This window comes from Xiphias gladius, chromosome 24 (assembly GCF_016859285.1).
Source record: "Xiphias gladius isolate SHS-SW01 ecotype Sanya breed wild chromosome 24, ASM1685928v1, whole genome shotgun sequence".
Lineage (NCBI taxonomy): Eukaryota > Metazoa > Chordata > Actinopteri > Istiophoriformes > Xiphiidae > Xiphias > Xiphias gladius.
In genome coordinates, this window is record NC_053423.1 from 24,539,196 (window position 1) to 24,552,156 (window position 12,961).

At 41.2% G+C, this 12,961-nt stretch overlaps 1 protein-coding gene across 1 annotated transcript; it reads right to left on the minus strand.

The window, feature by feature from the left end:
* Window positions 1–360: 360 nt before the first annotated feature.
* LOC120786125 (major histocompatibility complex class I-related gene protein-like) lies at window positions 361–10,455 on the minus strand. The gene is made up of 9 exons (XM_040121289.1): window positions 10,274–10,455; window positions 8,696–8,968; window positions 8,040–8,330; window positions 6,505–6,789; window positions 5,309–5,428; window positions 4,172–4,207; window positions 3,017–3,091; window positions 2,258–2,317; window positions 361–1,294 (listed from the first exon to the last, which is right to left on the minus strand). Exons 1-9 carry the CDS (start codon window positions 10,326–10,328, stop codon window positions 1,239–1,241), a joined length of 1,251 nt encoding a protein of 416 aa, XP_039977223.1. The 5' UTR covers window positions 10,329–10,455; the 3' UTR covers window positions 361–1,238.
* Window positions 10,456–12,961: the final 2,506 nt, after the last annotated feature.

Genomic DNA, 12,961 nt, shown 5'->3' on the forward strand with positions numbered 1-12,961 from the left:
AGTTGTCGGGTGGCAAGTTAACGACCGACCGCCATTTGGATCTCCCGCAAATCCGAGCGGACGGTCGAGTCGGGCGGCCGCTTCGGGCTCGCCGGGAGGGGACCGGGAGCCACTCGGGGTTCGCTGAAGAAAAGCGGCCAGCGAGCGGCTTAGTTTCACAGCAAACTCGGTGAGTCGGAGTCAAACTGAAAACTCACGAGTGTCCCGTCAACCCCGGGTCCACAAACTCCTCGAGTTTCCACTAAACCCGGGCCCGGGTCGGGATCCAGGAGAGTCGTTTGGATTTCTTCTTCACACAATTGCTAAAGCTCCACTACAGGACAGCCTGTCAAACACACAGCTTCAGACAAACAACGATTTCAGTAGTTTTTATTTACAATATGAGATACATGCCAATGAGATCGTCCACAAAAAGATCATGTATAAGAAGAAAGAAAATCAGACAGAAGAGTAAAGTCGGCACAGCTCTGTACAGTAAAAAGAAACTTTTACAATCATTTAGGTTTAACCCCCCGCCCCCATTGTTGGCACTGAGTGAGGATGGTATATCAATGACTTGAATCCATTTAAACTTTTCAGAAAGAAACGTAAAGAGACTTAAAAGCAAAACGGCATTAAAATAAAAATGATTCAAAATTACAACAGTTGATAAATGGTGTTGCGCTGCAAGGATAACATTTTGCACATTGTATTATCTATTTGGCTCCAGGCGTATAAATACAGCATGAACTAGAATATCTGTTTTCTGAGCTAGACACGGCCTTCAAGAAGGCTGTGTCGGCAGACACACAAATCAGCAGTAACGTAGCTGCATAAAAACAGGGCAATAAACAAGCGGCACTACAAGACATTCCAACAAGCCGTGGGCCCCTTCCCACAGGTGAAAACCGATCAGCGAGACATCATGTGACTGCTCAAATCGACACCAGCGTAAAACTAGACCTAAACCTTGGACATCGCTTGTCTCTCGACAATCCTGAATTTCACCCTTCCGCTTTGACGCGCAGATGCGACAGGTGTAGGCAGCAGAATGCACCCCCACCAGAAAAATAATATCACATCCCTATTAAATGCTTTGTTCTTCTTTTTGACTGTTACCTGCCAATTTTCTTTTTTCTCTCCCAGTTTTCAAAATCCCCGTTTTTAATTTCCATCCCCTACACAGTAGCAGATGCTTTTGCTTTTACAGATAAATTTGCTGGTATTTGCAGAGACTTCAGCCCATGTACACACAAATCTCAGTTCCCCGGGTTATCATCCTCGCAGTGGGGGTTCTTGTCGCCTTCATTAGGGCCTGCAGAAAATGAACAGACGTGTTACGTAATAATACTGATATTTGCTCTTGCTTCTTTTTTTTTTTTTTTTTAAATGTACTTTATATGGATAAAACGCCTTTGTGGAATTACGTTTAGTCAGTTTACCCAAATTATGACACACATTACTTCTAGTGATACCTAGGACATGCACATAGTTTTGGTTTTATTGTCCAGGTTTTGAGGTACCTGCTCAGCAACGTGTCTTTTCAGAAACAGTGTTCCCGATACTCTGGCTAATCCAAAGACCCAGAATTGGGAACCAGGACACTGTTTTAAGAGTTTACTTTTCAATGCTGTCAAACAAACAAATTCCATCACCTCAATTTTATTGGGGGGGGGGGGGGGGGGGCATATCATAACCTGAAGAAATAAAATCAAAATTAAAGCCCCAGGCCTTTTTTTACAGGTTCTCAGTACATTTTGACTTTATTTAAAACCTTTAGGAAGAAAATCTGAGATTGAAGAAGGAGATGGCATAACTTTGCCTTGATGTTCTCGAATGAGGATCAGCTGCAAACAGTAACTAAAGAAAACATATGTACGAGTGTCATCAGTATGAGTGGGAACGTGTTGATGATACTAAGGACAGACTAGAGAGACAGGCCGATGGCACACAACAAAATATCCCCAGAGAAACGGGCCATATTGTATCGTCCATGATATTACTGATATAAATCTTAATGATCGATCGCTGCACTGCAGCTTCGCTCCCCAGTAATTAATCAGAGCAGCGCGTTGCAACGTTGGGGAAGAGAAAACATTCACCTTTGACAAACTGAAAAAAAAAATCGCAGTCAAAGGACTCAATCAGTCGGAATCGGGTGGGTTGTGTGAGGAAAAGTTCGGGGGAGTCCCTCCTTCAACAGTTCCAGTGGTTGTCTCTCAAACTGTGAAATGGCTTCGTGCAGCTTTTAATTAGTCAACAAATATACAGTACTTACCAAACTCAGAAGAGACACCAGAGTCGCTAGAAGTATGGCTGGTGATAGAGCTATTTGACCCTGTGCAGAAAGAAAATGCACTTAGGTTTGCATGGACATATGTGAATGCAGCACTTGTAGACTCTTCTATATGTCATATCTGTGCTTTCCGGACTGATTTTGATTGACTGTTTTATTCACCGAGGGGGAACCGGGAGCTAAAGATAAAACGAACATCTCTTATTTTGTTGTTTTGGAAAATGACAATTCACAGTAGATTTAAGTGATGTGACATTTTAACAGTTCCAGACAAGAAAAAAAATAAAAATAAAAATAAAATGATATTGTACTTTCCGACTACACCATAACAACAACCACACCTCTGAACTTCCACGTCATCTCCTGGTTGGTTTCAAACTTCCAAAGATTAGACTGAGGGGACTGTCGTCTTTTTTTTTTTTTTTAATCTACAACTGAATTCAACAGAAATTGTAGGGGTGGACGATACGGACTAAACACCGAAAACCCAAACTTTTTGCTGTGTGATTTCTTTTTACTAATTTTTTACAGTTAACCAAAACATAACGTAGGAGTTTCAATGAATAGTAAAAATATTTAGCTATTAGTCTGGCCCCTCACGCTGGGCCAGACTTTGGCCAGATTTAAAAATATCATTGATTTAGACTTGTGAACCCTCTTAATAATGTGAGAATTATCAATAATACGATAATAGCTTGGTATTTTAATACAGAATTTAATTATGTAACACTGCACGCTTACCTTTGTTGTGGTCCAGGAAAGGTTTCTCCTCCATAAGGGTGATACTGGTTACCGTGTTTCCAACTATACAAGCATCTACACAGAGGAAAAGTTTAAGACAGTCAGTATTTGAAAAAAACAAAACATTTTTTACATCCTCTTTTTCTTTTACATCATCTTATGACTGGAATCAGGATTGATAAGTGCACGTGTGTGAGTGTGAGAAATAATGTAAATGTAAAATGTGACTAATCACTAACTGTAATAAATAACATTTACAGACATTTATAAACCTCTTTTTTCTCACGGTGCGTTTGCCCGTTTGGCTCAGTTTACTTCGGCTGATCTGAACGATGTCAATCCAGCTCTGGTGCAGACCAAACAACCAGACCAAGTCTGCCGAAACAGGCGGGTTGAACATGTCTGGGATCATTCTATATTTTTCGATCCAAACCAACACTGAGTGAATCCTACTAACAAGTATTGGGTGTATATCCAAAGTCTGATATACAGAATATAATTGAGCACAATGAGACACACTGTTACACTGGGGGACACGTTCCATCATTACCGTGAACCCGAATTTACGCGGGTCGGTGGAGGAAAAGCTTAAAACACGAGTTTAGAATCGTTATAAATACAGATTTCCACGTTCAACTTGTCACGTGTGTGTTAATTAATGCGAAATGTGCCGGTATTACGGCAGTGTATGCAATAGGCTGCACAACGGCGTTAATGTGTAGCCATACAGGATTGACTAGGAACCATTTGGCTTGGCCTGTGACGACCACTGCTCCGTGGACATACAAAAAGTATTCTCTCTGTTTAACTCAATTCTGGTGCTTATGTTACATTTCTGCTGCCTAAGTTAGCAGCGAGGAAGCTCAAGCTGCGGTCTTTACGTGTTATCATTAAGTATTAATAAACAATGTGAGATACAGGAGAAACACACACACACACACACACACACACACACACACACACACACACACACACACACACACACTGTAGTTTATTTTGACCCAGTCCCACATACAGCGTCCTGGTGCCCCAAATACTAGAGCACCAAATGTGGATTATTCGCTGCTGAAAATAGTCCGTGACAAATGCACGGTTTCCTCCAGTTTAAGAAACATTTGCTCCAAACTGAAGATGGTAGGTAAGTAAATTTTTTACCTGCAGACTCGCTGATTCTTTTGATGGTAGTAAATCCTGTAAATAAACACAATATTACCACAATAATCAACAACTAAACCTATTACAGTTCAAAACATACACATCCAGCACATCCGTAGTTTTTTTTAATCGTGTGGGTAAAAGATCTTATATGGTGAGCAAATTGGATCTTTAACTCAAGTTATTCACCTAGAAGGAACAAGTTATCCAACACAAAGTCACCTCATAGTTTGGGAGCAGAATGTCTCAGGGCATGTCACAGTTTTCTCTTACATTTTTTGGGGGTCTAGAGGACAGAATTATTAGATTTTCTCTAGAAAAAGGAAAATAACTGGTGCTGCAGTTAACACTGTGAAATGGACTAGGATCAGTTGATAGTGTACATGAAATCTACTAACTCAGAACAGTCCTTTCAGCGTTACTCTTTAAGATGAAAAGTATGCATTGTGTGTACAGAAAATAAGAGTCTATTTTCCCGCTGCGTTTACAAACATTACTGATGCAAATGCAATTTTAACAGCATCTAAAAATATTGGTATCAATAACTTGCCTGTATTAAAAAGACCCATTAATCAATTTTGGACTAATAGCAGGATCCTGTGTTGATTCCTATCGGGGTAACTCTTATTTTCATCTGGATTACAGATGTACAGAAGTACATGTATACAGTTAGCACGGTAACCTGCTAAGGTTTAGCATGTCATCCCTAGAACACCACCTTTCCCACCTAATGATTGACTGGGCCGCTGTGACCTCTGAAGTCCACGATAAAATAGTAACAGAACTTTGCACCTGATAACCGACAACGACCTCACAGGCACATCCTGTCCTCCTGCCTGAGACACGGAAGACTGTGCTTCTCTTGGTGTGAACAGGTCGAATGCATTGCACCGTATCATAGTGTCATTCCCAATATGTTTAACTGTTAACGTTACTATGAGAAGCATAGACCTCAATATTAAATCAATTCAACAGAAGTGGGAAAGGAGAATTGCTTTGCCATCACAGCACAAGTGTTGACAAAATGTCGTAAACGTAGTATTTACTACGGAGTTGTTTTATTGGACTGTAGTAGTTTGAGCTGGCTGTACCTAATACTGTATACCGGCCACTGAGTGTACTGTAAATTGCACTTACTAATTCTTCTTTTTTTATACATGACAAACAGCCCCACAAACACAGCTGCCATCAAGATGAGGCAGAGAATGGCCACCGCAACAGCAATAAGTCTGCTCGAGTCTTCGGGAAGTGTGCAATCTAAAACGCAGAAAACATTCAGATTAGTTTTATATTCAGTTCACTTCATGCGACATAATTTCTATTCGTTAGGTTCAATCTGCGATGGGAATGTAGACTTTAAGTGATAGTTCCGCTGCAACTTATTTACACGATTAAAATGAATTTTGACATTTGTGCAGGTCAGAAACATCTGACCTGGAAAAACAGAGGATGTTCTAGGATTCTGAGAGGAGACTAAAAGGAATCTTACCTTCTACAAGTTCAAAACTTTTGAATTCCAAAATTCTATTTTTACTTGCAAATAACGTTTCTCCTTCGCTAAGTTTACTCTCCGTGCTGTTAACACATGTAACTGCTAACTATGATCCAATCCCATCTTCAGTGAAGGCGAATGTTTTAGACATGATGATCTCCAAGGGAAGAACTGACCTATTTTATTAATATGCAGCTTTTCTTACTGCAGTGCACCACGAGCCACAACCAAAAAAGAATTTGTTCGTGGTTTTTAGTGTGCTCATAATGAAACACATCTGGTTATGAGGAGGATCATTCTGATTTATTACAACTCGGATCTAATTTTTACAGGTTTGACCATCGGTTCACTCACCTTCTGCAACCAATGCGAATGATGGCCAAAGCTAAGAAAAATACCCAAGTGAAAATAAACCTGAATTATCCTACGGGGTAACTAGTCTTGGGGCTTCCTTGTCGCTTAAGACATATTTAGTCTTTGTTGGTAAGGTCATTTCAATCATTTGAGACATGTCACTGGCAGCCTTCTGCAACAATGTGAACACTGCAGTCCTGATATACAGTAAATTTCTAAACATTTCTTCACATAAAAATATAAACACTTGCACAGACAACAGCTAACTTGGCTCTAAGCAGCTTTAATAAGTCAAGAAAGACTCTGAATCCCATCATAAGTCTGAAAAACTAATGAAAAAGAAAATTCCATTAGACTTCCACTTCTGTGATCAGAAAACCGCTGGACAAACAGCACACACAACACACTGTTGTCATTTAAAGAAAAGGGAAAAAAAACAAAAAAAACATTGTGACAAATGGCAAAACGATGTGAAAGAGTTTCTTACCCCACTCCCTCTGAACTCTTAAATTGGATGCTTGATGAATGACCTCACAGGTGAATGTATACGGGTCACTCTTTAAAATCTCCACACTCTGTTTTTGCTGGTAGGTGTCGTCGTCATTTGGTCGAACGCCCGAGGTCATTATTCCGTCCTCTCGAGTTAGAATACGGCCGTTCCTTTTGATCTGCAGGACGGTGTCTTTTGCGTAGAAACCTGTGGCCAGGCAGCTCAAGATGATGTTGGTCTCAACTTGGGAGTTCTTGGCAAACATGTACACTTCAGGTTGAGCTGGAGAGAGAAAACACAGTGAGTTCCCGTTTGCGGTGCGGCTCACGTGTGTCACCACACGATGACCGTTTGTGCCACTGATATCCTCAGAATAAACTGAATGAATCATGATAAACATAATCTATTGCTACGACTACTGCTACAAAATCAAATAGGCGCAATATGTATTTTTAATCATAACACAAGTATGATTAAAAAAAATACTGGTAATACTAAAACTAGCAAAGTCAAACACCACTCCTATGAGTCGTTGAATAATTTCAGGTCTTTTCCCAAACAATTTCACGGATCATAGTTGTTATTGAACATGGCGTCCCCTCCATTATGATAGCCGGTTCCGTTGTGGATTTGGTTCAAGGTTGACAAATTACCTGGATTCGCTAAACTCAGTGGCTGACAAATCTTGTACTGAACTCTTTTTCCTCTGCTTGGATTGGAGCAAATTAATGGTAACACTTTGAGTGAGTTTGCAACGACGAAACTTGATCTACGTCCAGCAAAGCCCTAGTTCTACTTTTTGCATTGCCACAAGGCTTCGCTTACTGCAAGTGACATGATGTGTCCGTGTCCACAGGGAATATACACGCCAGACCACAATGTGCGGAACACATCCGTGTACACAGACTCCCGGTGTAGTACGTTTCATGTACAGAAATGCAGTTCCGCTGTTTGCTATGGCTCCGTAGCTCAACAGTTTTAGCTACTGCCCTCTCTCAGCCGCTCTCTGTGCTCGGTCGCACGCTGTTTGAGAGAGTGGCGTCACTCTGTCATTAACATTAACATTAATTAGGTTGCCATTAAAATTGTGGTAATTCTGCCTCGTAAGCCAACAAAAGGTGACTAAGGATCTCAAACGAATCTTTTCGTTTTAGTGAAGTTGTTTTTAGCTTGACTTACAAATGTTGAGGGTGCATGTTGTAGGCTAAACCTGAGCGGATTCAATAAGGCATTGAAAAGATTTAGATTTGATAAAACACTACTGAACCCTTATTGCAGCGTTTGTTGATGGAAAATGTTGCCACGGCGGGAAGTAACAATTTTCCTTGACAAATACTACAATTCAGGAAATGATCATAAGTTGACATCCCTTTGGAATATGGATGTGATTAATTGTGTCAGTAGTAATATTTGACCAGTTAATTTAATGTTTGCTGTTTTCACAACCTGCCTAGTAGTCCCTAGTAATCCCTTAAATATACCTCTAAAATTTCTAATAATAATGAATATAAAAATTCAGATATTTTTCTTACAGGCTGCTGTTAGACGCTCTTGTTCATACTGAACGAACTTCCCCAACCAAGTAATACACTCTTTCTCCAGGTAGTCTTTGGTGTATACTTTCAGGACCTGGACTTCATCCCACTTCCTCTTGGTTTCCTCCGCTGCAACAGCGGAGGAAACCCAGACCTCGTTGGTGTTGTCGAAGGACAGGAAGTCCTCTCCATCGTAGCTGTACATGTCCATGCAGCTTACGTACTTGAGCCCGCCGGAAGGCTGCGTTTCTCCCTCGCAGCCGTGCTGCCACTGAAGGACATGTAGGTCTAAAGGGCAGGACAGTGAAGCAAATGAATGACAACAAAGACACTGATAAATATATAGCCGGACGGGATGATGAAGTGGGTCAACTTTTAAAAATGAGTGGTTTTCTGGTAAAACGTTAAGGGGAGCGGATGAACGCGAAGCAGAGTCGCACAGCATTATTCCCAAGACCAAAACGCTTTAAGAAATCTCAGGAAAATAAATACTGGTTTCATTAAATGCAGCAAAAATTACAATTAAAACTGATCCAACAAAAAAAGGACTAACAACTTGTGCATTTATTTATAGAGTTATTAGAATTGTTCCAGTTAATAATTAGTGATTCATCAAAAGGTGGTCCCACTGCTTCACATTTCATGGATCCTACCTGTGATATTCTGTCTCAACCGGTGCATCACGATTTCAGTGTTGACTTTGAACCAATTCTGCTTGCTCCGGCGGGACTGTGTGCCTTTAGCCCAGTAATCTTTCGGAAGATTATCTGCCATCCAGGACTGTTTGGGAACTTTCTGACTGATGTCACTGTCATAGTAGTCGATCACCTTGCCGTCCACCAGACCCATGGCTGTGAACTGGTGGATGCCGGGGAGATCGACAGGTTTGGAGAGGGCCGTGTAGATGTAAGTGAGGGAATGCCTCTCTGGAAATCACACAGGTAGAAAGACGGACAAAGAGATATTCAACGGACGAGGCAGATAAGCGCCAGTAGACTTGGCTCACAATTTCCGGATGAGCCCTTGTTTAGCTTTTTTTACTGGGCAGCACGAAATCAAAATACACTTGGACACCAACACTTGGGATTTCAGTCAGTTAACAACTACTGAACAATAAGTTAAAACTATTCTAGCATTCATTTCATTATTGGCAATGTGAAGAATTTTATGAAACTAAAAATGATCAGACCTGACCTAGAGACCCGATGATGTTTAGGAAACGTACAGAAAATAAATGTTTTTACTCTGAGGCTCTGCCATCATGTATTATTCCAGTCTGGGTCCTATGATCCAAAAATTTTTTTCCTTTATTTCTTGTTTAATTCTAGTTTTTGTTTCCTAATCAGTAATTGCAGTATTTGCATCATTATGTTTTGAAATGGGTTTTGTAATTGTATTTATACATTGTACCTGAAGGGTGTGAGGGAGGACCTGGGGAAGTGACACAAAGACGCACCGCATGGGATTGTTGGAAGATATACAGTATACCTTGTTGATATCTTTTTCTCTATTCACTTTGAGTTTGTTCAATTAAAAAAAAGGCAGAAAATTCATTAATCCCCGTTAGTTTTAATGATATTCAAATGATTATATTTAAAGGTACAAATCTAGATAAATAAATGGTAGCTCTTTGGTAGCAGGGCAGAGATGTGTCTTACTTTTCTGGGTTGTAAGTTTTGCTGCTGAAACTATCAATCAATGAACTGCTGCTTTCCTGTGTCTCACGTGAGTGGTAAATTAAACACCTTTTACATTTCGGAACTGCCGGTTTGACAAAACAAACAATTTAAACAGTTTTTTAGATCATCTCCTTGAGCTTTTAGGAAATTAATATTTTTCACCATTTTGACATTTCAGAAGCCGAATGCTTAACAGGTGCTGAAAATGACCATCAACCTCGAGCCCTGGTGTTTTATTGTCTTGGCTATAAAGCATTTGAAACTCAAAAATAAGAAGGACGTCGGAGAGGTGATTAGCTAGGTTTGGTTTGTTTTGGTTGACGACATGTTGGTTCAGATCATGTCGTAAGTAAACATCACTAAACCTGACAACAACTAACCGTCTAATCAAAAAAAAAACTATTATTCTAAATATATACATTATTATAGTCAGAAATATTGTTCGCAATATGAATTTCGAAGGCGTCAAAAATGTGTCTCCTTCTTTCTTTCTTTCTTTTTATGGTTTCACTTTCGAGCTGACAGTGACGTCTCAGAAATCACTCCACTTACCGCCATTTGCGGCCAACCCTGGCCCCAGAAGAAGAAATAACCTGATGATATCCATCGCGGACCCAAAGTGGACTCTCTTTTCGGTTCTTAAAGCCCGTTTAATCCGGCTGTTGGCCTTGGCGTCCGGGCGGCGTCTGCTCGGCTTCTGCTCGGCTTCTGCCCGACGTAAACACCGGACTACTTCCTGCTTGTGTAGCCCAGCCTGTCTGGCTGGACTTGAGGGGTGTATCGCGGTGCGTTCAGCGGCCGCTCGTAAAGTTGAGACGTCGCATCGCAATCCGCCAACAACCACTTTTCAACTACTTCCTGCTGCGTGGGCCTGTTTCATTCACATGACTTACTGGAGCTGAAACGATCAGTCGATTAATCCACCGACAGAAAACAACTACTTTTGATAACTGATGTGTCGTTTTAGTCATTTATCAAGCGGAAAACCCCAAATATTTAGTGATCCAAGCCTCTAAAAAATGTTAATATTTGCTGCTTGTTTAATTCTCGTATGTGATTGTAAACTGAATATCGTTAGGATTTGGATCCGCAAATTTAAGACCAAGGCTTGTTTTGACTATTTTGTTACCTTTTACGGTCACCTTTTTACTCATTGATTAAATAATAACCGACAGGTTAATCGATAAGGACAAAAATAAGCAATCCTCCTTTGGTGCCCTATAGCTGACGCACCAAATGACATATGAAAATGGGCATTAAATCCTCTACGCTTCCCTGTACTTTGCACATTAGAACCACTGTATTCAAATAAGGGTTTCGCGGTGGAGGCGATCCAGCTCACCAGAAATGAAGACCACCTCCGCCAACAACACAAACCATTAGCCCATCAATGGATTGTGTTGAATTGATTGGTCAGAAAATTAACCGCCAACTGTTTTTTTTTTTTTAAAAATCGAATAACTGCTTTATGTTTTGTGGTTACGTTGGTTGCATCGACGAGGGGTCGGTCAACGTAACCGGGGGCGGTCTCACGGTTTCAAGACCGTTCCGCGTTTCGCCGTTCGGGAAGCGATCGAGGTCGCTGTCCCGGCTTGTGTCCGGACGTGAAGACCCAGACCCGCAGTAGTCCGCGGTGCGGGACAGGTCCGACTTCCAGGCAACCTGAAAATACCTGAAGTACATAACAGCTGTAGAGTATTTACTTCACTGCGCTGACAAATGTCTGACGCAGAATATCGAGTATCCCCCACTTTCTTTTATCGGGAAGGTAATATTATGTCAGATTTCACTAGGGCTGCAAAGAACATTTCTTTTCGAAATGGACTGATCTGATGATTACTTTTGGTTACTTCCAACTGCATTATCTATAAATGATCATGCAGTTCTCTGCGCTGTCCCCGACCGGCTGCTTTGGTTCCGAGACCGCGTTATTGGCCCCACGCCCACACGTCTGTGGAACCTGCAGGTCGAGCTCGTGTGTGCGCAAAGTGCGATGCGCACAACTATATTTGTTGTTACTTGTACACTTTGAGCTCGTCGCGGTTTCCGCCCTAAACCGGTGACACTGACATCAGCGGGGAGACGCGAGGCGTTGAACTCGACCGACCGGTTGTGGACGGCGCTGCCGCTCGGTTTGCGCGCGTCGACCAATCACATAATTCAGAGACGGTTGCCGGGCAGGTTTCGTCGCAGCAGGGTTTGTTGCGGGGCAGCGAAGGCAGGAGGCGGAGGAGGCTGAGAGGCCCCGAAGGCAGACAGAAGGCAAGTGTTAGGAAATGCCTCCAGCGGGCCTAGGACGTCTTCGCAGCTTTTACTCGAGTAAAAGTACTTTATCACGGTGTAGAAATACGCTGACTGAAAGATTTTTTCATTGAAAAACTTCTGATGCATTTATTCCATGCAAAAGTCTCATTGTCAAATTATTTTAGTTTCTATCTCAGTCCCATTATTTTCTCAAAACGTTAAAAAAAAAAAAAAAAAATCCACCGGTGCTGTGAAAATATTCCAGTCTGGTTTTTTTTGTTTTTTTAAGTTTGTTTCAAGTCTTTTCGGAATTGGGGTTTCATTTCTCTCAATTCTAGTGCCATTGCTTCAAGATACAGTCAGTTTCAGACAGGCTCTTTTTAAATTAAATTTAAAAAACAGGCTGAATAATACTCTTGGATTTGTTAACTTGTTCTAGGAAAATCAGGTTTCCGGGACCCAATTATTAGTCAGAAATCTCTTAATAAAACTGGGGCTTTTGCACAGTTGAAGAACGAACTGCACGACAGAACATAAAGTAGTTAAAGTCACCTGTACGTGCAGCAGCTAAAAGCTACAGGTGTTGAGCGTTTGGTGTGAGGACACTTTGACAAGACAAACAACTGCTGACAGAATCAAACATCCAACCCCAAACCCCGCGTTGAGAGTTTTACATTACAGGCCGCGCCTCCCAGCTCTTTATTCATGCTTATATTCAGGCCGACAAATTAACACATTTACCACTTCCAATATATATCTATCCACATATATTACAACAACGTTAGACTCTGGGTTTGACAGTTACTTTAACATTTACAATCACTTTTGCAGAGAAGCTTTAACATTTGGTGCGGACGATGAGTCTTTCTCTCTCTGTACTTCCAGTCACTGTAAAATAAGCGTCTCGCTGTTTTCTTTGTACCCTGAGGCAAACACAGAAGATGAAAATGCTGAAAAAATGAAATTATATTCTACTCTTTTGCAGTGTTGGATTAT

What these genes read in the sequence shown, in the direction of transcription:
- LOC120786125 (XM_040121289.1), bottom strand. Translation starts at nt 10,328, where the DNA reads ATGGATATCATCAGGTTATTTCTTCTTCTGGGGCCAGGGTTGGCCGCA. An exon ending in GTTGAGACAGAATATCACAG is followed by an intron (nt 8,331 to 8,695) that starts GTAGGATCCATG and finishes CCTGCCCTTTAG; the next exon opens with ACCTACATGTCCTTCAGTGG. An exon ending in GTATAAAAAAAGAAGAATTA is followed by an intron (nt 4,208 to 5,308) that starts GTAAGTGCAATT and finishes GTTTATTTACAG; the next exon opens with GATTTACTACCATCAAAAGA.